The sequence below is a fragment of the Scyliorhinus torazame genome, chromosome 6 (genome assembly GCF_047496885.1).
Source record: "Scyliorhinus torazame isolate Kashiwa2021f chromosome 6, sScyTor2.1, whole genome shotgun sequence".
Lineage (NCBI taxonomy): Eukaryota > Metazoa > Chordata > Chondrichthyes > Carcharhiniformes > Scyliorhinidae > Scyliorhinus > Scyliorhinus torazame.
The window spans coordinates 43817660-43845269 of NC_092712.1; the positions used below are offsets into that span (position 1 = coordinate 43817660).

Consider the following 27610-nt stretch of genomic DNA (forward strand, 5'->3'; position numbering starts at 1 on the left):
TCCCCTCCCTTATTCTCTATATCATTGGGGGTTCTGACAGGAGGGTTATCTGCCCGCACATCTGGAATGGGCAGGGTCAACTGGAGAGTGAGGTTTGCCTTGGGGGCTAATGTATCTATACTGGCAGGCGTTGGGGCTTGGCACATAAGCAAGCCCGGTGCCACTCAATCCCATGTACCCGAGTGTTTAGCTTTGAACCCAGAGTACTCATCCCATTCCTTGGGCGGGATTCTCCAATAATGGGGCTATAACCCCACGCCCGCGAACAAACGCGCGCAAATTACTCCAGGGTGATTCTCCGATTTGCAGGGGGCTAGCAAGGCCCCGGAGTAGTCCTCGCAGCTCTGTCTGCCGATACGGGGCCCTGCACTTCCGGTCGGGAGTCCGCTCATGCGGACGGCAGCAGCCTGCGTCGGCCAACCCGCACGACATGGCCGCGGACCGGCACCGAAAACATAGCCCCCCCCCCCCAGATCGTGCGCGCCCGCGGATCGGTGGCCCCCAATCAGTAGCCTGGCCATCCTGGAGCCCCCCACCCCCCGTGAATGATCCCGCCGCCCCCCACCAGGGCTGCCGTGGACTGGGTTTGGAGCCGCCACGCCGAGTTCCCGACGGGTGGGACCATGAGAGAACCGCGCCGTCGGGAACTCGGCCAGTTGACGTTGGAGAATCGCCGCGGGGGCCTTTTTCAATGGCCCCCGACCGGCGCTGCATAGACCACGCGTGCGCGATTGCCAGTGTTTCTCCGGGGACCGGAGAATCACGGGAGCGCCGTCGGATCCAATCTCAGGTTTGATGCCCATTCTCTGCCTCCGTGCCGATCGCGATTTCAGCGCGGAGGCTCAGAGAATACCGCCCCCTAACTTTGAACTATTTCTGGTTCAAACAGTTAAATTAAATTAAACAAGTTGAGGGACAAATGAGGCAGCACCTTAAAGGGAAACTGCCCTAAACTAAAACAAAGAGCAAATGAAACTTTAAAAACTTAAATCAAAAGGTGATTAAAAGAGTCAATAAAGCACCCAGACCCTACTCGTGCCCACCTCTTGACTTTGAGCCTGCGCGCACCTGACATTGTTCAGGGTTAACTCTTGATGTCAATTAGTTTGACAAGCATGAGTCTCAGGAACATTAGAGGGCACAATTGCTTTCTGCCTCAGGGAAAGGCAAAGCTAATAGGCACCCGTCTTACTTAGGCTGCATCATTCAGAGATCTCATTGCTGTCATCGCCAACCCCCCCCCCCCCCATCTTCTCTTTTGGGATCACATCCACCCAGCCCACCACCCTGACTCCCAACACACCTCACCCCAGGTGTCCCACAGCTACTCCATTCTCCCATGCTACAGATATCAGAATAACACAGCCCTACGAGAATCTTTAAAATAACACAGGCAGCAGACGTCAGGACCACCCACACCACCTGCGACCCATTCCGGAATCCCCCGATCTCCCCCACCACACCCCCTGGACCTCCCCCCCCCCCCCCCCCCCCCCCCCCCGCACCTCTGGAGCTGGCCAGTGGCTCTGTCCTTGTGGACACTCTGGTGCGAGGTGGAGACAGAGGTGCTCACCTCCTTCCTCTCGAACGTCATGGCACCTGGTTGCTATTTTTAAAAGGCAGTAGTAATTCGAGTCACGCCTGGTGGAAGATTCAGCGAGACGTTTGATGTGTTGGGTGCTCTGGATCCGTGGAACACATACAGGCCACCAAGACTTAAAATAGCACAACACTATTTTTTAATTAAGTTAGGAACTGTTGAACATACTTTCACTGTGGGTTAACATGATGTTAGATTAAACTAAAGACCTATGCCTGTCCTAACCAGTCTATGCACTCAGCACATGGTGAAGATCTGTGCTGTAAGCTGTAAGCTCTGTCCTTCTGAGAGGCTGCATCCCGAATGAGCGGGAACTCTGATGCCCCCTGTCGAATTAGTGAGTGTGCTCTAACTGGTGATTGGCTGCGGTGTTGTGTGTGTTGATTGGTCCCGCTGCGTGTCCATCAGTGTGTGTGTCTGCACCATGATATACTGGTGTATATTATGACATCCCCCCTTTTATAACAAATGTATGTGTGTGGCAATAAATAATGTGTGGTGAGAATGTTCCTAACTACGTGTGGGGTGTGAAGACATATTTACAGGACTACATACATGAGAACTAAGCTATTTACATGGGAAGGAGCCTGGTGCAGAGAAGTAGTATGCAACAAGAATAACGAGATCAACACTATATACAAACCAGGGAAACGATCAAACAAAGCAACAAAACAATTCAGAGAGTCCATAAATTCAAAAAGTTCATAAATTTAGTCTCTGAGGTGGGCGACAAATTCTGGTTGACCGCCTCAAGGGTCGAGAGCTGCCGGTTCAGGAGCGGGCTGGACTGCGTCAAAGTCAGGGGGAGGCAGAGTGACAGGGAGCTCTGCATAGTCTGTGGCAGGGTCAGCAGGAGGGCAAGGCGACACTGGAGGATCACGTGGCGAGCGTTGAACGAGACGAAGGGCGCGTCGATTGCGGCGCAGAATAGAGCCATCCGGTAGACGAACCAAAAACGAGCGGGCGGCCACCTGCCGAAGGTCAACAGCGGTTGCAGACAGCCACCATCCGGAAGATGGACACGGACGTTGTCATCTGGAGCCAGAGCAGGGAGATCAGCTGCACGGGAGTCATGAGCCGCCTTGTGCTGTGCACGAGACAGCTGCATCCGGCGAAGGACCGGAATGTGGTCGAGGTCTGGGACATGGATGGACAGCACCGTCGTCCTCAAGGTGATGAGTAACTGGGCTGGCGACAGGCCAGTGGACAGTGGGGCGGAGCGATAGGCCAGCAAGGCAAGGTAGAAATCAGACCCAGCATCGACAGCCTTGCATAGGAGCCGTTTGACGATATGTACTCCCTTCTCTGCTTTGCCGTTGGATTGGGGGTACAGGGGACTGGACGTCACATGGGCAAAATTGTACCGCCTGGCAAAGTTGGACCATTCTTGGCTGGCGAAGCAGGGGCCATTGTCTGATATAACCGTGAGCGGGGTGCTGTGTCGAGCAAAGGTTTCTTTACATGCACGAATGACTGCAGACGAGGTGAGGTCGTGCAACCGTATCACCTCCGGGTAATTCGAAAAGTAGTCCACGATCAGGACATAGTCTCTACCCAGCACGTGGAACAGGTCGATGCCCACCTTGGTCCATGGTGACGTGACCAACTCATGGGACTGCAGGGTCTCACGTGGTTGGGCCGGCTGGAAGCGCTGACAAGTGGGGCAGTTGAGCACTGTGTTGGCTATGTCCTCATTAATGTTGGGCCAGTACACTGCCTCTCGGGCCCATCGGCAGCTCTTTTCCACACCAAGGTGGCCCTCGTGTAGTTGTTCCAGGACAAGCTGGTGCATGCTCTGCGGGATGACAATGCGGTCCAGTGTTAGAAGAACCCCGTCTACTACCGCCAGATCATCTCTGACATTATAGAATTGAGGGCATTGGCCCTTGAGCCACCCGTCTGTTAGGTGGTGCATGACACGCTGTAGCAAGGGGTCAGCCGCCGTCTCGCGGCGAATTTGGACGAGGCATTCATCCGAGGCAGGTAGATTGGAGGCCGCGAATGCCACATGGGCGTCAACCTGGCAGACAAATCCCGCTGGGTCACATGGAGTGTTGACTGCCCTGGAGAGAGCGTCAGCAATGATGAGGTCCTTGCCTGGGGTGTATGCCAGCTGGAAGCCGTATCGCCGGAGCATGAGAAGAATACGTTGGAGGCGAGGCGTCATGTCGTTCAAGTCCTTCTGTATTATATTGACCAGCGGGCGATGGTCGGTCTCGACGGTGAATTGAGGAAATCCGTAGACATAATCGTGAAACTTAACAACACCGGTCAGTAGGCCCAGGCACTCCTTTTCTATCTGCGCGTAGTGCTGCTCCTTGGGGGTCATGGCACGTGACGCATAAGCAACGGGGGCCCATGATGAGGCCTTATCACGTTGAAGGAGCACTGCCCCAATGCCGGATTGATTGGCATTGGTCGAAATTTTGGTCTCCTTTGCTGGATCAAAGAAAGCTAAGACCGGGGCAGTAGTCAGTTTGGCCTTGAGTTCTCTCCATTCGCGCTCATGGGCAGGGAGCCATTGGAAGTCTGTTGTCTTCCTGACCAGGTTCCTGAGAGCCATGGTATGAGAGGCGAGGTTCGGGATGAGTTTCCCTAAAAAATTGACCATGCCCAGAAATCGGAGGACCGCCTTCTTGTCCTCTGGTGTTTTCATAGCTGTGATGGCAGCTACCTTGTCCGCATCCGGCTGCACACCCTATTGGGAGATGTGGTCCCCGAGGAACTTAAGTTCTGTCTGACCAAAAGAGCATTTGGCCCTGTTGAGGCGGAGGCCATGCTCATGTATACGTCTGAATACGCGTTGGAGGCGACTAACATGCTCCTGCGGGGTGGTGGACCAAATGATTATGTCATCGGCATAGACGCGAACACCTTCAATACCTTCCATCATTTGTTCCACAATCCTATGGAACACTTCTGATGCAGAGATGATCCCAAACGGCATCCTGTTGTAACAATATCTTCCAAAGGGGGTGTTAAATGTGCAGATCTTACGGCTGGATTTATCGAGCTGGATTTGCCAGAATCCTTTTGAGACGTCGAATTTGGTAAAGAGTTTGGCGCAAGCCATCTCACATGTGAGCTCTTCGCGCTTGGGAATTGGATAATGCTCCCTCATAATATTGCGATTTAGATCCTTGAGATCGATGCAAATTCTCAATTCGCCGGAAGGCTTTTTTACACATACCATGGAACTGACCCAGTCGGTCGGTTCCGTGACTTTGGAAATCACTCCTTGGTCCTGGAGGTCCTGCAGTTTGAGGCGGTCCTTAAGGGGTACTGGGACCCTGCGAGGTGCGTGCACCACAGGCGTGGCATTCGGTTTTAATAAAATCTTGTAGGTGTACGGGAGCGTGCCCATGCCCTCGAAGACGTCGTGGTGCTGGTTGATAATGGCGTCGAGCTGCGCCCTGAAGTCAGTGTCCTGAAAGGCAGGCGCGTCAGCAGGAGAGAGAGACTGAACTCTCTGAACTAGGTTCAACAGCTTGCATGCCTGTGCGCCAAGCAGGGAGGCTTTCGAGGAGCCCACGATTTCAAAGGGAAGGGTGGCTTTGTGTGACCTGTGCGTCACTTCAAGTTGGCATGAGCCGCTGGCAGGAATGGCATTGCCATTATAATCTAATAGTTGGCAGGCTGATGGCAGGATGGCTGGTTTGACACAAAGGCTTTGGAAAATGAGATTGGCGGAGGCACCGGTGTCCAGGCGGAATCGTATTTGGGACCGGTTGACCGTAAGGGTAGCACACCACTCATCGTCCGGATCGATGCTGTATACCGATAGAGGCTGGATTCTTTGCTTCGTTTTTTGTAATGATACCGACTCGAAAAGGCGCCTTCAGGTCCTCGGTGTCAATATCGGGTAGCAGGTCCGAATCGGGCTCGGTGATCGTGGGTTGAATGGCCCGGACATTCCTGCGGGGCTGGCTGGAGCGACGATAGTTGGCAGGCTGAGCTGATCTGCATAAAGCAGCATTGTGGCCAAGTTTGCCACATCGCAGGCATCGTCGGGATTTGGCAGGACATTGCCGCTTTAAGTAGGCAGAGCCACAGTTGCCGCACGTTGTAGCGTCAGTACGTTCACTGCGCCACCACACGTGCGTGGTGCGGTCGTACGTGGTGCGCGCCTGCGCAGTACGTTCACCGACGTCGCGTCCCCTCGTTTGGTGCGCACAAGCGCGGGAGTCTGCGAAAAGCGTGCAAAATGGCCACCCTCATCCAGGCTGAGGCCCTGGAGTTGCTCGATTGCTTGGACCCGTTCTGCCTCGTGGGGACCTTGCCGCGCCGTTTCAGCCACTTGGATGTGGGAATACTGACTAGTGGCGTGTTCGTGTAGCACGCAGGTCTCGATGGCAATCGCTAGGGTGAGCTGCTTTACCTTGAGGTAAAGCTGGTATAGGGGGTCTGACTGAACACCGAAAACGATCTGGTTGCGTATCATGGAGTCGGAGGTGGGCCCGTAATTACAGGACTGTGCAAGGATGCGGAAGTGGGTGAGAAAGGACTGGAAAGGTCCATCCTTACCCTGCAAATGTTGAATTTTGATTTATCTTCACCATCAGCAAAGGTGAAAGAATTGAAAATGTGGATGGCATGTTCCCCGGCCGTGGATAGGAAGAGAGTGATCTTCCTGGTGTCTGAGGCAGCTTCCCAGTCTGTGGCTTCAAGGTAGAGCTGGAAGCGTTGTTTGAATATCTTCCAGTTGGCCCCTAGGTTACCGGTGATGCGGAGCGGCGGCGACGGCAGACGCTGTCCATTTTGCAGGATGGCTGTATGCTGGTGGAAGGCAGATCACTTGCAGGTAGGTCTAAGAAGTTCTAACATCCCTCAAGTACTGGTACTATGATGTGTTGGGTGCTCTGGATCCGTGGAACACATACAGGCCACCAAGACTTAAAATAGTACAACACTATTTTATTAAGTTAGAAACTGTTGAACAGACTTTCACTGTGGGTTAACACGATGTTAGATTAAACTAAAGACCTATGCCTGTCCTAACCAGTCTATGCACTCAGCAAATGGTGAAGATCTGTGCTGTGAGCCCTCTGTCTATATAGTGAGTGTGCTCTAACTGGTGATTGGCTGCGGTGTTGTGTGTGTTGATTGGTCCCACTGTGTGTCCATCAGTGTGTGTGTCTGCACCATGATATACTGGTGTATATTATGACAATGTTAACCACGCCAAGTATATTATAATGGACTCTGATTCATGCAAGCCAGGTTCACACCCTTCCTGCTCGTGTCGATGGGGAGAGCCCAGGAAGATCGCGGTCCAAAATCTCGTTGGTGTAAATCTTGTTTATGGTCTCTCGCGGGATTTAGTAGTCATTACAGGATTTGCATCTGTGGCTAACATGGCCACTAAATCTCACCTAGAGACGCTGAAACGATTGCAAAGCAGCCTTTTTAAATTGGTTTCCACTCAATGAAAACCCTAGCACCAAATGATGCTAGATTCCTTTAAAAAAAAAGATTTTTAAAATTCCAGGGTAAACTAGACACGATGGGTGAGATTATCACTGTCATACTCAACTATTTTTAGCGCCACAGTATTGTATATGAAAACTTCCAAAGTCAGCCAAGGGTCTCGAGCTTCACTAACCAACCTTAAGTACGACTATTGAGCATTGTATGTTCGAAGAGAAGTTTGTTTGGATCAGTTTTTAGCCAACAGAGATCGACAGAATAAAGTTGGCCTTTGAATTTAAAACTATTGCGACAAAAAACAAATAATATTAAATCAAACAGTAAATTGCCCAGAACTGAACAAACATCACCACTCAATGAAGCAACATTTATTATGCAGAATTGGGTGGTAAATTGGGTTAGATATTTGACTTTCGGTTCTGGAATATTTGTTGGAATCCAGTCCAATAGCACACACTGAGGAGCAAGGGTGGGTTTAACCAGAGGTAATTATACCTAGCTTTACTAATGTAATAGAAGTCGCCTCTGCCTGCTGGTTGTAAGGGAATTCTGACCAATTGATTTGGTTATCACAAAAGTACCCCTACTTCAGCACTAGTTGAAAACCTCACTCAGCCAATCCATAGGAAGGCTGGTGCGGAAATAATAATAATCACTTATTGTCACGAGTGGGCTTCAATGAAGTTACTGTGAAAAGCCCCTAGTCGCCACATTCCGGCACCTGTTCGGGGAGGTTGGTAGGGGAATTGAACCCGCGCTGCTGCATTGTTCTGCACTACAAGCCAGCGATTTAGCCCACTGTGCGAAACCAGCCCCTTGGGAAAATGTTTACACTGCCACATTAGGAAGTGGGTCTTTTGCAATGGAGATTGATGCACATTGTTGGGGTAGGATACATGAACCTTGCTGTGCAACTGACTTGTCAATAACTGACCTGGTGTGGCTTGATGCTGAATGGGAAGAGTTCCATTAGGGAAAGAAAGGAAGAACTTGCATTAATAGGCTCCTTTTTAACAATCCCAGGAGTTATGAAGAGTAGTAACAGTGGTAATGAAGAAAATACCCTTGCATTACCAGTAACTTACTTCACCTTGATAAGCACTTCTAAGTTAAGCATATTTTTTTTGAACTGTTAACATTAAAAAGAAATACAAGTGGCGTGACTATTTCTTCAGGGGAGACTCTATATTAAGCACTGTGATTAAACCCTTTGTTTTGGTGACTCCTTGTGATAATTCAATGCCAGAATAGAAAGACTGGCTGGCTTTGACCTCTAGATTTACAGCCTGTACCAGATATACTTTAAACAGAAGTCACAAGTTTAATTTGAAGGGTGTGGTTGTTCTGCAACTTTAGCATTGCTGTGAAGTGTTTTGCATAGCTCCTGCTGATCCAACTTGAAGTTTTTTAACTCTGGACTAATGTATACATGCGCAAACACTCTGCTCCTGGCCGTTAAAATGGACATATTTTAAGAACTGCACTCCCGCACTGAGAAGTTTTTAAACCACATTTGACAGCCCTAGTCTTAGAATTCCTACAGTGCCATTCGGCCCATCGAGTCGGCACCGCCTCTCCTAAAAGGCACCCTACCAAGGCCCACTCCCCAGCAATCCTAAATAATGTTTGGACACTTGTGGTGAATGTATAACTGCTATTAATCCACCAGTGCATTGTATCATGTTCTGCTGTACACTAAGACTCTAAGGGGCAGTTTAGAATGGCCAATCCACCTAACCTGCACATCTTTGGACTGTGGGTGGAAACTGGAGCACTCGGAGGAAACCCACGCAGACACAGGGAGAATGTGCAAACTACACACAGACAGACACCCAAGGTCGAAATCGAACCCAGGTCCCTGGTGCTGTGAGGCGGCAGTGCTAATCACTGTACCACCGTGCCGCCCCTTATACTATAGAAAAGTGCAGCGGGAAATACCCTAGAGAAGGAAATCTTGCACCGCATGTGTTTTACACCACACAACTGCAACTCACATTAATATAGAACCTACAATGTAATTAAATGGCTTAAAAAGCTTCACAGGAACACTGTAAAGCAAAATTAAGCACGAGGAACTTAAGGCGATATTAGGAAAGATGGTCAAATGTTGGTCAAAGAGATAGGTTTTAAGGATAGAGCATAACTCCAGTATTGCGCCAAAGCACATTTGGAATTTTACACCACCCCAGCCCTGGCAGGTGGCAGGGATGTAAAACCAGGTGGCATTTTTCCCATCGCCTACCTGCCTCCACTGATATTTTACCAACTGCAAGTGAGGCGTTGGGCAGTCTTCCTGCTATTAGGGCAATTAGTAGCCACTTAATTGGCTCATCCCACCACCACTGGTATTTTACCAACTGAGGGGGTGCCCACACTATATGGCAAAGCCACTATGTGAACACTGGCAGCCTTATTGCGGGCTGGAGAGGGTGGCCCTTCCCACTCACCTTTGTACCTGGCTCCAGGGAGCAACCTGCTGGAGGACTGGCTGCAATCCTAGCTGTGGTCACTGCTCATGGTGGCGTTACTGCAACTGGGGATCTAATGGCTATTTGAGTGGCCAGCATCTCTCAGAGGTGTGGCTTCTTTCAAGATAGCAGCAGCAGTCTCGACCTGAGCCAATTTACAGTCTAACAGCCGTTAAATCAGGTCACGGCTTCCCAGTGAGAATTGCCCATGACATTTTGGCTGGGGAGCCAGGGCCTTGGAATCCTGGTCATTGTTTCATTATTTAAATGTTCTGTAAATGTCAACCACTAGCACCATCAACAACCTGAGGAGTTCTTCTTCCTGACTGGGAAAAGTTGAACCAGAGACAAACAGCAGAGATAAAATTAAAATCAATCAATACTGGAACCAGTAGCTACAGTATCAATATATTATGAGAGGGAGGATTATATGCATTGGTGAATTACACCAATGAATGATATTTGCAATGCAATCCATTTTACTGTACAATATGTTCTACTTTCTTTGATGGAAGTTCTTTCAGTGCAGTCAAACCATGAGTATGCCAGATGTGCCAAGTGAATGGAATCTGACTCCTTAAGGATGTGGTCATTGTAAACAGGCACAATTAGTAGTTTGTAGAAAAAAAACACCCTCAAACCACTACACTTTGGACACGATGAACAGATTGGAATGTATTGTACTGCAGGAACTGACAAGTTGTCCTTTTACTTAGAATATTGTGCACAGCTCTGGGCTCTGTAAAAAAAAAGTAGGTAGAAAAGATTTCCAAGAATTATACCAGAACGAGAGAATACGCTAATCAGGAAATACTGAACAAGGCGAAGCTCTTTAGTGTACAGAAGAGAAGGCGATAGGGGATATGATAGAGGACATGATGAGAGGGTTCGATGAGGTTGATGTAAACAAGTTGTGCCCAAAACTATCTAAATAAAAGATAGTCTACAAGGTTCAATAGAGGATTCAGGAGAAACTTAAGACAGTGGTTAGAATGTAGACTTTGCCACAACAAGACTTTCTGGAGGTGAGTAGCATTGATGCATTTAAGAGAAATCTCGATGAACACATGAGATTGAAAGAGACAGAAGGATATGGTGATGGAGTAGATGAAGTAGGATGGGACGAAGCCTGTGCACAGCATAAGCACTGGACCAGTTGGTCTGAGTGGTCTATTTCTGTGCTGCAACTTTACATGGATGACATTAGAAAGAAGCTTTCCAAATGATTTACATCTCCAAATGATGAACATAAGAACATAAGAACTAGGAGCAGGAGTAGGCCATCTGGCCCCTCGAGCCTGCTCCGCCATTCAATGAGATCATGGCTGATCTTTTGTGGACTCAGCTCCACTTTCCGGCCCGAACACCATAACCCTTAATCACTTTATTCTTCAAAAAAATATCTATCTTTATCTTAAAAACATTTAATGAAGGAGCCTCTACTGCTTCACTGGGCAAGGAATTCCATAGATTCACAACCCTTTGGGTGAAGAAGTTCCTCTTAAGCTCAGTCCTAAATCTACTTCCCCTTATTTTGAGGCTATGCCCCCTAGTTCTGCTTTCACCCGCCAGTGGAAACAACCTGCCCGCATCTATCCTATCTATTCCCTTCCTAATTTTATATGTTTCTATAAGATCCCCCCCGCATCCTTCTAAATTCCAACGAGTACAGTTCCAGTCTACTCAACCTCTCCTCGTAATCCAACCCCCTCAACTCTGGGATTAACCTAGTGAATCTCCTCTGCGCACCCTCCAGCGCTAATGGGTCCTTTCTCAGGTAAGGAGACCAAAACTGAACACAATACTCCAGGTGTGGCCTCACTAACACCTTATACAATTGCAGCATAACCTCTCTAGTCTTAAACTCCATCCCTCTAGCAATGAAGGACAAAACTCCATTTGCCTTCTTAATCACCTGTTGCACCTGTAAACCAACTTTTTGCGACTCATGCACTAGCACACCCAGGTCTCTCTGCACAGCAGCATGTTTTAATATGTTATCAATTAAATAATAATCTCTTTTGCTGTTATTCCTACCAAAATGGATAATCTCACATTTGTCAACATTTCATTCCATCTGCCAGACCCTAGCCCATTCACTTAACTGAGCATAAATAAGCAGTTAGAATAGATGCATAATAGCTCACCTCTTGTGGAAATGAGAATCATGTTACTGGCATACTCATCATGTAACCCAGTGCATTTAAGTAATGTCTTCGTGTAGCTCAGTGCACGCTCGGTGAGGTCATTGAATAACCCAATGCAAACCCACACAGTGCATTATGCGTCCCAGAGCATTCTCAGTTTATCAGGTTACCCAGCATATGTTTAGTCAGTGGACATCCAGCAGATGACTTTTGCATCATTTTGTGGCTTGCCGCACACATAGGAGGATGACATCAGATTGAATTGAAAATCAATAATACTGTACCCACACTATTATTAATCACTCCATTAATTAACTTGAGAGCTAGTGTGAATCCTGGAGCATTGCATGCAGGTCACGGATTATTATTGGTTTTATTGAATATAAACTGAACATATAACAATTCATTAAGTTTTAAAGTGCTGGTGGACAAGGATAAGTGTGGTCCTAGGGTGAATGTGGTAAATTGGGGGAAGGCTAATTATAACAATATTAGGTGGGAACTGAAGAACCTAGATTGGAGGCGGATGTTTGAGGGCAAATCAACATCTGACATGTGGGAGGCTTTCAAGTGTCAGTTGAAAGGAATTCAGGACCAGCATGTTCCTGTCAGGAAGGAGGATAAATACAGCAATTTTCGGGAACCTTGGATAACGAGAGATATTGTAGGCCTCGTCAAAAAGAAAAAGGAGGCATTTGTCAGGGCTAAAAGGCTGGGAACAGACGAAGCCTGTGTGGAATATAAGGAAAGTAGGAAGGAACTTAAGCAAGGAGTCAGGAGGGCTAGAAGGGGTCACGAAAAGTCATTGGCAAATAGGGTTAAGGAAAATCCCAAGGCTTTTTACACGTACATAAAAAGCAAGAGGGTAGTCAGGGAAAGGGTTGGCCCACTGAAGGATAGGCAAGGGAATCTATGTGTGGAGCCAGAGGAAATGGGCGAGGTACTAAATGAATACTTTGCATCAGTATTCACCAAAGAGAAGAAATTGGTAGATGTTGAGTCTGGAGAAGGGTGTGTAGATAGCCTGGGTCACATTGTGATCCAAAAAGACGAGGTGTTGGGTGTCTTAAAAAATATTAAGGTAGATAAGTCCCCAGGGCCTGATAGGATCTACCCCAGAATACTGAAGGAGGCTGGAGAGGAAATTGCTGAGGCCTTGACAGAAATCTTTGGATCCTCACTGTCTTCAGGTGATGTCCCGGAGGACTGGAGAATAGCCAATGTTGTTCCTCTGTTTAAGAAGGGTAGCAAGGATAATCCAGGGAACTACAGGCCGGTGAGCCTTACTTCAGTGGTAGGGAAATTACTGGAGAGAATTCTTCGAGACAGGATCTACTCCCATTTGGAAGCAAATGGACGTATTAGTGAGAGGCAGCATGGTTTTGTGAAGGGGAGGTCGTGTCTCACTAACTTGATAGAGTTTTTCGAGGAGGTCACTAAGATGATTGATGCAGGTAGGGCAGTGGATGTTGTCTATATGGACTTCAGTAAGGCCTTTGACAAGGTCCCTCATGGTAGACTAGTACAAAAGGTGAAGTCACACAGGATCAGGGGTGAGCTGGCAAGGTGGATACAGAACTGGCTAGGTCATAGAAGGCAGAGAGTAGCAATGGAAGGATGCTTTTCTAATTGGAGGGCTGTGGCCAGTGGTGTTCCACAGGGATCAGTGCTGGGACCTTTGCTGTTTGTAGTATATATAAATGACTTGGAGGAAAATGTAACTGGTCTGATTAGTAAGTTTGCAGACGACACAAAGGTTGGTGGAATTGCGGATAGCGATGAGGACTGTCAGAGGATACAGCAGGATTTAGATTGTTTGGAGACTTGGGCGGAGAGATGGCAGATGGAGTTTAATCTGGACAAATGTGAGGTAATGCATCTTGGAAGGTCTAATGCAGGTAGGGAATATACAGTGAATGGTAGAACCCTCAAGAGTATTGAAAGTCAAAGAGATCTAGGAGTACATGTCCACAGGTCACTGAAAGGGGCAACACAGGTGGAGAAGGTAGTCAAGAAGGCATACGGCATGCTTGCCTTCATTGGCCGGGGCATTGAGTATAAGAATTGGCAAGTCATGTTGCAGCTGTATAGAATCTTAGTTAGGCCACACTTGGAGTACAGTGTTCAATTCTGGTCGCCACTCTACCAAAAGGATGTGGAGGCTTTAGAGAGGGTGCAGAAGTGATTTCCGAGAATGTTGCCTGGTATTGAGGGCATTAGCTATGAGGAGCGGTTGAATAAACTCGGTTTGTTCTCACTGGAACGAAGGAGGTTGAGGGGCGACCTGATAGAGGTCTACAAAATTATGAGGGGCATAGACAGAGTGGATAGTCAGAGGCTTTTCCCCGGGGTAGAGGAGTCAATTACTAGGGGGCATAGGTTTAAGGTGAGAGGGGCAAGGTTTAGAGTAGATGTACGAGGCAAGTTTTTTACGCAGAGGGTAGTGGGTGCCTGGAACTCGTCACCAGAGGAGGTGGTGGAAGCAGGGACGATAGTGACATTTAAGGGGCATCTTGACAAATACATGAATAGGATGGGAATAGAGGGATACGGACCCAGGAAGTGTAGAAGATTGTAGTTTAGTCGGGCAGCATGGTCGGCACGGGCTTGGAGGGCCGAAGGGCCTGTTCCCGGGCTGTATATTTCTTTGTTCTTTGTATAACATAAGAAAGAGCAGAGGTGGATCCGACAGCACACTCGAGCCTGCTGCACCATTCAATACAATCATAGTTGATCATCAGCCTTAACTCCACTTTCCGCTCCCCTTATGTCGTGATTCCCTGAGAGGCCAGGTTTTAGGGACAGAGAGTCACTTTTTAATTTCAAAGTGAATAGTGCTCAGGCTGATGTCTCCTTTGTGCCGGTTGTCCCCCCACTCTGGCCTCCTGATGCCCGATTGTCTGCCTTTCTGTGCAGACTGCTGCTCCTTCTCTTCAATGGCTTTTCTGAGGACACAGCAACCGTTTCCAATGCATTCACAGGAGTGTAGAGCTGTTCACAGGAGCGTAGACGTGTTCACAGGTGTGCAGATGCGTTCACAGGAATGCTGACATATTCATGGACATGCTGACATGTTCACAGGAGTGCAGACGTGTTCACAGGAGTGCAGACTAGTTCACAGGAGTGTAGACATGTTTGTAGAATGTTCACAGGAGTATAGACATGTTCACAGGAGTGTAGACATGTTCATGATGTGTTGGGTATGCTGGGTCTGTGAGGACTGCGTTTACCAGAGCAGTGAGAGAGACAGGCTACCAACACTTGTAGACGTACAACTCTATTTTATTTAGCTATGAGCTGTTAAACATACTTGCACTGTGGGTTGACATTATGTTAGGTTGACTGGTGACCGAGGCTAACCTGACCAGACTATACTGCTAGCACATGGTAGATGTTCGTGTTACTGATCACAGGCTCTGGCTGTCTCAGAGGCTGCATCCCGAATGAGCGGGAAGACTAGTGCCCTCTGGCTATATAGTGGCCGTGTCCTGTCTGGTGATTGGCTGCTGCGTTCTGTGTGTTGATTGGTCTTTCAGTGTGTCAGTGTCTGTCTCTGCATCATCATATACGTGTGTGTATATTATGACATCTCCCCCTTTTTGAAAAATAAATATGTGTACGTGGCAATAAATAGTGTGGTATGTGAATGTTCCTGACTATGTGGAGAATATGTGAGCATATTTACAGGACTATATACAAAAATTCTAACATATTTACATGGGAAGGTGTCTAGTGCAGATAGACTGTATGTAACAAAACACGGGACATGAATAACAGTATGTACAAACTAGCGAACAAATAACCAGGGTAACGAAACAATCAGTCCATGAGTTTAGAGAGTTCATAAATTCAGGCAGTTCATAAATTCAGTCTCTGTGGTGGGCGACGAATTCTGGTTGACCGCCGCAAGGGTGGGTCAGGGGCCGCCTGCTCTGGAACGGGCGGGACTGTATCAGTCGCAGAGGGTGGCAACAGAAGAGGCAGATCTGTGAGCTCTTGGACGGGCCTGTCCTGAGGGCGAGGCAGGGCATCACGATCTGGCGGCGAGCGTGGAAGGAGCCGCAGTGCCCGCCTATTTCAGCGAAGAAGAGAGCCATCCTGCATACGAACCAGGAACGACCTGGGGGCCACTTGCTTGACTCCCACCGCGGCGGCAGACCAGCCACCTTCAGGAAGTTGTACACGAACCTGGTCATCAGGAACAAGGGCAGGGAGATCTGTGGGGGGGCGTCGTACGCCGACTTGTGTTGGGCCCGAGACAGTTGCATTCGACGCAGGACCGGAAAGTTGTCCAAGTCAGGGGCGTGTATTACAGGCACCGTCGTTCGTAATGTGCGGTTCATTAACAATTGAGCTGGTGACAGGCCAGTGGACAATGGAGTTGACCTGTAGGCAAGTAGTGCGAGGTAAAAGTCTGATCTCGCATCGGCCGCTTTGCACAGGAGTCGTTTGACAACGTGTACCCCCTTCTCAGCTTTGCCATTCGACTGGGGGTAGTGGGGACTTGAGGTGACGTGCAAATTATACCGCCGGGCAAAGTTGAACCACTCCTGACTAACAAAACACGGGCCATTATCGGACATGACCATGAGTGGGATGCCATGGCGAGCAAAAGTCTCCTTGCACGCACGGATGACCGCTGTTGACGTGAAGTCATGCAGCCTAACTACCTCTAGGTAATTAGAGAAGTAGTCCACTATGAGGACATAGTCCCGGCCTAGTGCATGGACAAGATCAATGCCAACCTTGGTCCAGGGGGACAACACCAGTTCATGTGGCTGCAAGGTCTCTTTTGGCTGAGCTGGCTGGAACCATTGGCATGTCGGGCAGTTGAGAACGGTGTTGGCGATGTCATGGTTGATGCCAGGCCAGTGCACTGCCTCACGGGCCCGCCGTCGGCACTTCTCCACCCGCAGGTGACCCTCATGGAGCTGCTCAAAGACGAGCTCCCGCATACTGTGCGGGATGACGATCCTGTCCAACTTTAGCAGAATTCCATCTACCACTGCCAGGTCGTCTTTGATGTTGTAGAATTGCGGGCATTGGCCCTTGGACCATCCGTCTGTAAGATGGCGCATGACGCGTTGGAGCAAAGGATCATTGGCTGTTTCACGACGAATCTGGATGAGTCGTTCGTCCGTGGCGGACAAGTTAGATGCGCAGAACACAACATGAGCATCAATTTGGCACATGAAGCCCGACGGCTCGCAGGGCGTAGTGACAGAACGGGAGAGTGCATCGGCGACGATGAGCTCCTTACCCGGGGTGTAGACCAGTTTGAAGTCATACTACCTGAGTTTAAGGAGGATGCGTTGCAGGCGCGGCGTCATATCGTTAAGGTCCTTCTGTATAATGTTGACCAGTGGCCTGTGGTCTGTTTCGACCGTAAATTTGGGGAGTCCATAGACGTAGTCGTGGAATTTACCAATTCCCGTGAGGAGGCCCAGGCACTCTTTTTCGATTTGCGCATAGCGTTGCTCGGTGGGCGTCATTGCACGCGATGCGTATGCGACTGGAGCCCATGAGGAGGCATCGTCGCGTTGGAGGAGCACTGCTCCAATGCCGGACTGGCTCGCATCAGTGGAGATCTTCGTCTCCTTGGCAGGGTCGAAGAATGCCAATAACGGGGCTTTGGTGAGTTTCGCCCTGAGTTCACGCCACTCTTGCTCATGGGCGGGGAGCCATTGGAATTCAGTTGTCTTCTTCACCAGATTGCGGAGCGCCGTGGTGTGGGATGCGAGGTTGGGGATGAACTTCCCCAGGAAGTTGACCATGCCCAGGAAGTGGAGGACCGCCTTCTTGTCCTCCGGTGTCTTCATGGCATTGATTGCCGACACCTTGTCTGCATCTGACTGCACACCGAACTGTGATATGTGGTCGCCGAGGAATTTTAGTTCTGTTTGACCAAAGGAGCATTTATCTCTGTTGAGATGGAGGCCATGTTCATGGATTCTCCGGAAGACGCGTTGGAGGCGATCAATGTGTTCCTGCGGGGTGGTAGACCAGACGATGATGTCGTCTACATATACCCGCACCCCTTCGATGCCCTCCATCATCTGTTCCATTATTCGGTGGAACACCTCCGAGGCTGAGATGATGCCAAACGGCATCCGGTTACAACAAAACCGGCCAAATGGGTGTTAAAGGTGCAGAGCTTCCGACTGGATGCGTCAAGTTGTATCTGCCAGAACCCCTTGGATGCCTCCAGCTTTGTGAAAAATTTGGCGCGAGCCATTTCGCAGGTGAGTTCTTCGCGCTTTGGGATAGGGTAGTGTTCCCTCATGATGTTGCGGTTCAGATCTTTGGGGTCGGTGCAGATGCGTAGTTCTCCGGATGGTTTCTTAACACACACCATGGAGCTGACCCAGTCGGTTGGTTCTGTTACTTTAGATATGACGCCCTGGTCCTGGAGGTCCTGCAGCTGCAGCTTGAGGCGGTCCTTGAGGGGCACCGGTACCCGGCGAGGTGCATGAACCACAGGCGTGGCATTTGGTTTTAAAATAATTTTGTACGTGTGGGAGTGTGTCCATGCCCTTGAAAACGCTGTGGTATCGAGTGATGATGTTCTTCAGTTGTGTTTGAAAGTCGGCGTCCGGTGATGCTGAAGCCTCGTCGGGTGACATGGAGTGAACCCTTTGGACGAGGTTTAGGATCTTGCATGCCTGAGCACCGAGCAGGGAAGCTTTAGTGGCCCCTACAATCTCGAAGGGCAGGGTGGCCTTTAAGGAACGGTGCGACACACAAGCTGGCATGAGCCGCTGGCAGCAATGGCATTGCCATTGCAGTCGAGAAGCTGGCAGGCGGATGGAAGGATGGTCGGCTTAACGTGGAGGCTGCCCAGGTCAGACCGCGCAATGAGGTTGGCTGAAGCGCCGGTGTCCAGCCTGAATCGGATGCAAGATTTGTTGACCATGAGGGTGGCACACCACTCATCGCCCGGATCAATGCTCATCACGGGGAAGGGCTTGGCCTTTGTCTTTTGAAGCACCGTGTGCTTGGTGATGATGCCCACCCGGAATGGGGCTTTGAGATCCTCGGTGTCAGGGTCTGGAACCATGTCGGAGTCGGAATCGGTGACCGGTTGTTGTTCGGTTTGGACGTCCCTGCTGGTGGGAGCGACGGTGGGTCCCTGCTGGTGGGTGCTTGAGCAGACCTGCACAGGGCTGGGTAGTGGCCAAGCTTGCCACACTGGAGACAGCGCTGAGATTTCGCTGGACATTGCCGCTTTAAGTGGGAGGAGCCACAGTTGTCGCACGTCGTGACGTCAGAACGCTCAGTGCGCCACTGCGCATGCGCGGTGCGGTCGTACGTAGTGCGTGCCTGCGCAGTTCGGTCTTCGGCCTCCGCTGTCCCCTCGGTCGTTGCGCGCATGCGCGGGAGCCCGGGAAAAGCACGCAAAATGGCCGCCCTCATCCAGGCTCAGACCCTGGAGCTGATTTACAGCCTGCACCCGCTCTGCTTCGTGGGGGCCTTGCCGCGCCGCCTCTGCCGCTTGAATGTGCGAGTATCGGTTAGTGCCGTGCTCATGCAGAACGCAGGTTCCGATGGCTATAGCGAGAGTGAGCTGTTTAACTTTGAAAAGCTGCTGGCGTAGGGGGTCCGAGTGCACACCGAAAACGATCTGGTAGCGGATCATTGAGTCGGAGGTGGAGCTGTAATTTCAGGATTGTGCGAGGATGCGAAGGTGGGTGAGGAAAGATTGAAAAGGTTCGTCCTTACTCTGCAGACGCTGTTGAAAGACGAAGCGTTCAAAACTTTTGTTGACTTCGATGTCACAGTGGCTGTCGAATTTGAGCAGGACTGTCTTGAACTTGGACTTGTCCTCACCTTCAGCGAATGTGAGGGAGTTGAAAATATGGATGGCGTGGTCCCCGGCCGTGGAGAGAAAGAGAGCAACCTTTCTGGCATCTGAGGCAGCTTCCAGGTCGGGAGCTTCGAGGTACAGTTGAAACTTTTGTTTAAGAATCTTCCAGTTCGCACCGAGGTTGCCGGTGATGCGGAGCGGTGGGGGAGGGCGGACGCTTGTCCATACTGCCGGATGGCTGATCGCTGGTCGAAGACAGATTATTTCAGGGTAGGTCCATCAAACTCTAACATCACGTACTGGTACCATGATGTGTTGGGTATGCTGGGTCTGCGAGGACTGCGTTTACCAGAGCAGTGAGAGAGACAGGCTACCAACACTTGTAGAAGTACAACTCTATTTTATTTAGCTATGAGCTGTTAAACATACTTGCACTGTGGGTTGACACTATGTTAGGTTGACTGGAGACCTGAGGCTAACCTGACCAGACTATACTGCTACCACATGGTAGATGTTCGTGTTACTGATCACGGGCTCTGGCTGTCTCAGAGGCTGCATCCCGAATGAGCGGGAAGACTAGTGCCCTCTGGCTAGATAGGGCCGTGTCCTGTCTGGTGATTGGCTGCTCTGTTCTGTGCGTTGATTGGTCTTTCAGTGTGTCAGTCAGTGTCTGTCTCTGCACCATCATATACTTGTGTGTATATTATGACAGTTCACAGGGGTGTAAACTCATTCACAGGCGTGGAGACGTGTTCGTAGGAGTATAGACGTGTTCACAGGAGTGTAGACATGTTCACAGGAGTATAGACACGTTCACAGGAGTGTAGACATGTTCACAGGAATGTAGACATGTTCACAGGAGTATAAACACGTTCACATGAGTGTAAATGTGTTCAGAGGAGTGCAGGTGCGTTCACAGGAATATAGACGTGTTCACAGGAGTATAAACACGTTCACAGGAGTGTAAATGTGTTCACAGAAGCGTAGACGTGTTCGCAGGAATATAGGCATGTTCACAGGAATGTAGACACGCTCACAGGAGTACAGACATGTTCATAGGAGTGTAGATGCATTCACAGGAGTATAAATGTGTTCACAAGTGTGTTGATGTGTTCACAGGAGTATAGATGTGTTCACAGGAGTGTAAATGCATTCACATGAGTATAGACGTGTTCACAGGAATGTAGACATGTTCACAGGAGTGTACACATGGTCACAGGAGTGTAGATGTGTTCACGGGAGTGTAAATGCATTCACATGCGTATAGACGTGTTCACAGGAATGTAGACATGTTCACAGGAGTGTACACATGGTCACAGGAGTGTAGATGTGTTCACAGGAGTGTAGATGCATTCACAGGCTCACACTCCCCACCATCCTCACAGAAATGTCTCATGTAAAATTGAGGTAGGGTGTTGGCACGCATAGTGTGGCCGTCAATTTTACTGCTGCGACACACCTTTATCATTGTCCCTGATGGTAACTTCCTTACCTATTTTTGCTCAGACTCCTGTTACGCTCAATGAATAAAAATCGTTCTATCTTTACAGGTCTGAAATTTATTTGAAAGAATGGGCATGATCTCAAACCAATCTTGCACGAGAAGCACAACTCTAGTCATTATTTTGCCTGCTTCTTGCCCCCAGCTAATGTACTTATTCCACATCCTTGCATGTTCCTGGCAATTTACTCCATGTGAATCAATTTAAACATCATAAATTTATTGAAAAATGCCTGAACTATTATAGAGAGAACCCTTAAACTAAGAAGGTACTTTCATCCCATGTCCAGGGTCTAACCAAATTCCTTAGTTTGTGCAAACCACTTTCTTCAGTAATTGTGTTCCATTAACTTGTGATTTAATGTGTAGTCAGTAATGATAATGCCACTATTAGTAAGGATTCATGGTTATTCATGAACAATTGGTTTTCAGTAAATGTTAAAATCATGAATAAAAATGTGTTTCAAATTTTCTTTGAATTGCAGGTAAAAGTAAACATGCAGAGGGGGATTTCTTCAAGCTCCAAGTCAAAACTGTGTCAGTCAACTGCACAGTAAGAAAACCAAAGGCATTTGAAGAACGGCTTCCTGTTAACAATGTCACGCTTGACTTTCCAAACAAAGATTACACCCAGGAAGGTGAAACTCCTTGGCGCACACATCTAGATATCCATCGTGTGGTGCAGATGCAGAATGTGGGTCAAAAGAGTCACTTGCAGGAAAGCAAGGAGCTTGTTGATCGAAATCAACAACTAGGTTCAATGAGACAAAACGTTCCTCTCACCAAAGGTATAATAGAGTCATGTAACTATAAAAGAGCCAATGGTGAAGCAACAACCCATGTAGCCTGCAAACCCAAGGAATTAAAGGCAATTCACTCTTTTACCAACCATAATCACTGCATACCTAAGATCAATAAAAGATTTTCATTTCCAAATGAGAGATCAAACATATGGGCAAGCAAAAATGGGCTTCTCACTAAAATCGCACCCGTCGCCACAAGAGGGGATTATTACCCATTCCCTCAGATGAAAACTCCAAGGAAGTCTGACACTGCCAAGAGCCTTGGTTTATATGCCAAGTATTAAGACATCTCGACCATAAGAATAATTGTGATTGCCCCACAAACCATGTTATCTGTCCACACAATTGCAATTATGAATGAAAGGAACAGCTCGCTCCAATTTGAGAATTTAACTTTCTGCTTCTGTTTCTTTCGGAAAACCTGTGTTGGAAGAATTATATATTTTTCAAAAAGCTCCTTAAGATAGTCTGCCAAGGTGGCAGATTCAACCCAGTGGTGCAATGACACTAATCAAGTGGTGCATTGCAGGTTTACCCAAGTTGATCATGTACAACAGGGGCGTCATTCTCCGCCGGCGGGAGTCTCCGTTTTGCCGGCGCCCGAGGGTTTCCCGACGGCGTGGGGCTGCCCCACAATGGGAAACCCCATTGACCGGCCGGTGTAACGGAGACTCCCGCCGGCGGGTCGGGGCAGAAATGTGGCGTGGCGGGATGGAGAATTTCGCCCTAGATTAGCATTGTAGTGAATAAGTGAATATTTAGCATTTTGATTTATTCCATGACTACGTGAGATCACTAGTTTTCAAATAATTGTTAAATGTATGTAAATTAGATAATGCTATAAACGTATCGGGCTGGATTCTCCGTCGGGATCCGCCCACGGGTTTCCCAGCAGCGTGGTGTGGCCACAATGGGAATTCCCATTGGCATGTGGCAGGAACAGAGAATCCCGCTGCTTGCGAGGGCGTGCCGACCAGGAATACGCGGCTGGATGACCAGAGAATCCCGCCCACCATGTTTGTTGCATTTTGCAGAATATCACCTCTGTTGTATTCTTTTACACTCACTTGCTATTTCTCGACTGCCTTGCTTTAGTCAGGGTCTAGTTTGCAGGGAAAGAATTAAGCTTCTACAATTTCCTACCCAACCAGGTAAAGCATAATGTAAAACACCCTATTCAATGCAATGAAAACAGAAAATGCTGAAAATACTCAGCAGGTCTGGCAGCGTCTGTGGGAAGAGAAACAGAGCTAATGTTTTGACTCTTCTCTGAAGAAGTTACATGGACTTGAAACATTAACTCTGTTTCTCTTTCTACAGACACTGCCAGACCTGTTGCGTTTTTCCTGTATTTTCTGTTTTTATTTTAGATTTACAGCACCCATAGACCTTTGCTTTTATACGAATCAATTATCTGGTCAAAAGTCAGTGAAACATATCCACCAAGGCGAGGCCAGTTCAAATTATATTTGGAGCTTGGATTAAAACCGTTTAAACAGCTGGCTTGTAAGGCAGAACAAGGCCAGCAGCGCAGGGTCAATTCCCGTACCGGCCTACCCAAACAGGCGCTAGAATGTGGTGACTAGGGGCTTTTCACAGTAACTTCATTGAAGCCTACTTGTGACAATAAGCTATTATTATTATTATTATTAAAATTGTGCCATGGGATGCTAGGATATATGAACCTTCACTATTTTAACAGGGGTCTTCTCTTGTTTAAAGCCTCAGTTAACATTGTGATGGAAGAAGTCCCATACAAAAGCATTAAGTAGGAGCATTATGCTTCCTGCACATATGTATACCTGAGGCCCTATTTTATTTACTCAGGTAAATGTAAACAATCCCAATATTTCAAGAAAAGCAGGAAGTTCTTTCATTTTCTTTTATTCATTTATGGGATGTGGGCGTCGCTGGTTAGACCGGCATTTATTGCCCATCCCTCGTTGCCTTTCAGAAGGTGGTGGTGAGCTGCCAGCTTGAACAGCTGCAGGGCCTGAGGTGTAGGTACACCCACTGTGCTGTTAGGGAGGGAGTTCCAGGATATTACCCCAGCAACAGTGAAGGAACAGTGATTTATTTCCAAGTCAGGGTGATGAGTGACATGTAGGGGAACCTCCAGATGGTGGGGTTCCAAGGTATCTGTTGCCCTTGTCCTTCTAGCTGGTAGTGGTCATGGGTTTGGAAGGTGCTGTCTAAGGAACCTTGGTGAGTTCCTGCAGTGCATCTTGTAGATGATACACACGGCTGCCGCTGTTTGTCGGTGGTGGAGGGATTGAATGTTTGTGGAAGGGGGAGCAATCAGGCGGGCTGCTTTGTCCTGGATGGTGTTGAGCGTCTTGAGTGTTGTTGGAGCTGCACTCATCCAGGCAAATGGAGAGTATTCCATTTCACTCCTCACTTGTGTCTCGTAGATGGTGAACAGGCTTTGGGGGGGGGGGTCAGGAGGTGAGTTACTCGCCACAGGATTCCTAGCCTTTGACCTGCGTAGGCACAGTATTTATATGACTAGTCCAGTTCAGTTTCTGATCATATCTCATAATCAACACCAGTAAAAAACAAATTGCTGTTTGAGGGAACTTTACAGAAGGACAGTATTTTACAGCATTGAAAGAGGTCATTCAGCTCATCATGTCTGTGGCAGCTCTCTGAATGGACAATGCACCTAACTCCGTTCCGCCATCTCCTCCCCATAATCCCGCATATTCTTCCTTTACATATAATAATCTAGGGCGGGATTCTCCCCTACCCTGCGGGGTGGGGGGGGTTCTGGTGTAATGGAGTGGCGGGAACCACTCCGGCGTCACGCCGCCCCAAAGGTGCGGACGTCTCCGCACCTTTAGGGGCCAAGTCTTGAGGGGCTAGGCCCGCGCCGGAGTGGTTTCCGCTCCGCCGGCTGGCGGGAAAGGCCTTTGGCGCCACGCCAGCTGGCGCCGAAAGGTCCTTGCTGGGCGACGCATGCGTGGGAGCGTCAGCGGCTGCTGACGTCATCCCCGCGCATGCGCAGGGGAGGGTGTCTCTTCTGCCTCCGCCATAGTGAAGACCATGGCGAAGGCGGAAGAAGAAGAGTGCCATCACGGCACAGGCCCGCCTGCGGATTGCTGGGCCCCGATCGCGGGCCAGGCCACCGTGGGGTCACTCCCCGGGGCCAGATCACCCCACGCCCCCCCCCCCCCCCAGGACCCCGGAACCCGCCCGCGCCGCCTTGTCCCGCCGTTCAAAAGGTGGTTTAATCCACGCTGGCGAGAGAGGGTTGACAGCGGCGGGACTTCAGCCCATCACGGGCCGGAGAATCGCCGAACGTGGGCCCGCCAACCGGCGTGGCGCGATTCGCTCCCCCGCCAACCGGCGCGGCGCATTTCCCACCCCCGCCAAATCTCTGGTGGCGGAGAATTAAGAACACGGCGGGGGCGGGATTCACGCCAGCCCCCGGCGATTCTCCGACCCGGTGGGGGGGTCGGAGAATCACGCCCCGAATACCTTCTTGAATGCCTCAATGGAACGTGCCTCCACAACATTTTCAGGCAGCGCATTCTGATTCTTCACCACAGTTGCAGTGTAAAGTTTCTCCTTATATCTCCTTTTCTAATGACCATAAATCTGCCTTGTGTGCTACCCTTCCACCAGTGGGAACAGTTTTTCCCTACCTCCTCTTTCCAGATCCTTCATGGTTTTGAATACCTCTATCAAATCTCCTCTCAACCTCTTCTCCAAGAATAACAAACCCAGCTTTTCCAGCAAGAACAGAGAACGCTGGAAATTCTCAGCAGGCCTGCCAGCATCTATTAGCAGCCATGGAGAGAGAAACAGAGTTAACGTTTCGAGTCCTTTGACTCTTCCTCAGAACCCAATGGAGGGAGAATGTGTTAGAGCTGGAGAAACTGCGACAAAACGCAGCAACTTTAAGAACAAAGGACAGATGGCCTGGTGTGAGAGGGGGAGGAGGGGCTTTGCATTTGGTAATACATGTTTGGAATATTTAAAATAAAGAGGGTTTAAGATGGGAAGGTCAAAATCTAAAGTTGCTCAACTCCATGTTGAGTCCTGAGGGATGCAACGTGCCCAACTGGAAGGTAGGATGCTGCTCCTCCAGCTTGTGCCAGGCTTCACTGGAGCATTGCAGCAGGCCAAGGACGGGCACGTGGGCATGACAGCAAGATGCTGAGCTAAGATAGTGTGCAACAGGAAGGTTGGGGTCACGCTTACAGACTGAGCGAAGGTGTTCCTCAAAGTGGTCACCCAGTCTGCATTTAATCTCCCCAATGTGGAGAAGACCGCATTGTGAGCAGCGAATACAGTAAACCAAATTGATGGACATGCAAGTGAAACACTGCTCAACCTAAAAGGAATGTTTGGGCCCTCGCGTGATGGATGAGTAGGCCAGGGTGTCATGGAGGGAGCGGTCCCTTTGGATTGCTGACGGGGGAAGGGTTAGGGGAAGACGTGTTTCGTGGGAGCATCGTGCTGGAGCTGGCGGAAATGGCGGCGGATGGCCCTTCGAATGCAGAATGGGGTGAAACGTGAGGCCATCCACTCCCCAACTTCCCAACCCTTTCCACTGCACCTTTCCTTGCAATCACAAAAGGTGAAACACCTGCCCCTTTACCTCCTCACCGTTCAAGGCCCCAGATACTCTTTTCAGTTTAAGCAGCGTTTCATTTGCACTTCCTTCAATTTGTATTTGCTGCTTCCAACAAAGAACAAAGAAATGTACAGTACAGGAACAGGCCCTTCGGCCCTCCAAGCCCGTGCCGACCATGCTGCCCGACTAAACTACAATCGTCTACACTTCCTGGGTCCGTATCCCTCTATTCCCATCCTATTCATGTATTTGTCAAGATGCCCCTTAAATGTCACTATCGTCCCTGCTTCCACCACCTCCTCCGGTAGCGGGTTCCAGGCACCCACTACCCTATGTGTAAAAAACTTGTCTCGTACATCTACTCTAAACCTTGCCCCTCTCACCTTAAACCTATGCCCCCTAGTAATTGACCCCTCTACCCTGAGGAAAAGCCTCTGACTATCCACTTTGTCTATGCCCCTCATAATTTTGTAGACTAAATGCGGTCTCAAACAACAAAGAACAAAGAAATGTACAGCACAGGAACAGGCCCTTCGGCCCTCCAAGCCCGTGCCGACCATGCTGCCCGACTAAACTACAATCTTCTACACTTCCTGGGTCCGTATCCTTCTATTCCCATCCTATTCATATATTTGTCAAGATGCCCCTTAAATGTCCCTATCGTCCCTGCTTCCACTACCTCCTCCGGTAGCGAGTTCCAGGCACCCACTACCCTCTGCGTAAAAAACTTGCCTCGTACATCTACTCTAAACCTTGCCCCTCTCACCTTAAACCTATGCCCCCTAGTAATTGACCCCTCTACCCTGGGGAAAAGCCTCTGACTATCCACTCTGTCTATGCCCCTCATAATTTTATATACCTCTATCAGGTCGCCCCTCAACCTCCTTCGTTCCAGTGAGAACAAACCGAGTTTATTCAACCGCTCCTCATAGCTAATGCCCTCCATACCAGGCAACATTCTGGTAAATCTCTTCTGCACCCTCTCTAAAGCCTCCACATCCTTCTGGTAGTGTGGCGACCAGAATTGAACACTATACTCCAAGTGTGGCCTAACTAAGGTTCTATACAGCTGCAACATGACTTGCCAATTCTTATACTCAATGCCCCGGCCAATGAAGGCAAGCATGCCGTATGCCTTCTTGACTACCTTCTCCACCTGTGTTGCCCCTTTCAATGACCTGTGGACCTGTACTCCTAGATCTATTTGACTTTCAATACTCTTGAGGGTTCTACCATTCACTGTATATTCCCTACCTGCATTAGACCTTCCAAAATGCATTA

At 49.1% G+C, this 27610-nt stretch overlaps 1 protein-coding gene across 1 annotated transcript in view; it reads left to right on the top strand.

The window, feature by feature from the left end:
• The window catches only part of LOC140424768 (uncharacterized), a 34966-nt gene extending 7685 nt beyond the window's left edge, over positions 1-27281 (top strand). Inside the window, exon 3 of the mRNA XM_072508155.1 lies at positions 21433-27281. Within this exon, the coding sequence (XP_072364256.1) occupies positions 21433-22034 (602 nt within the window). The 3' untranslated portion in view covers positions 22035-27281. The remainder of the gene's footprint in view (positions 1-21432) is intronic.
• The last annotated feature ends 329 nt before the right edge of the window (positions 27282-27610 follow it).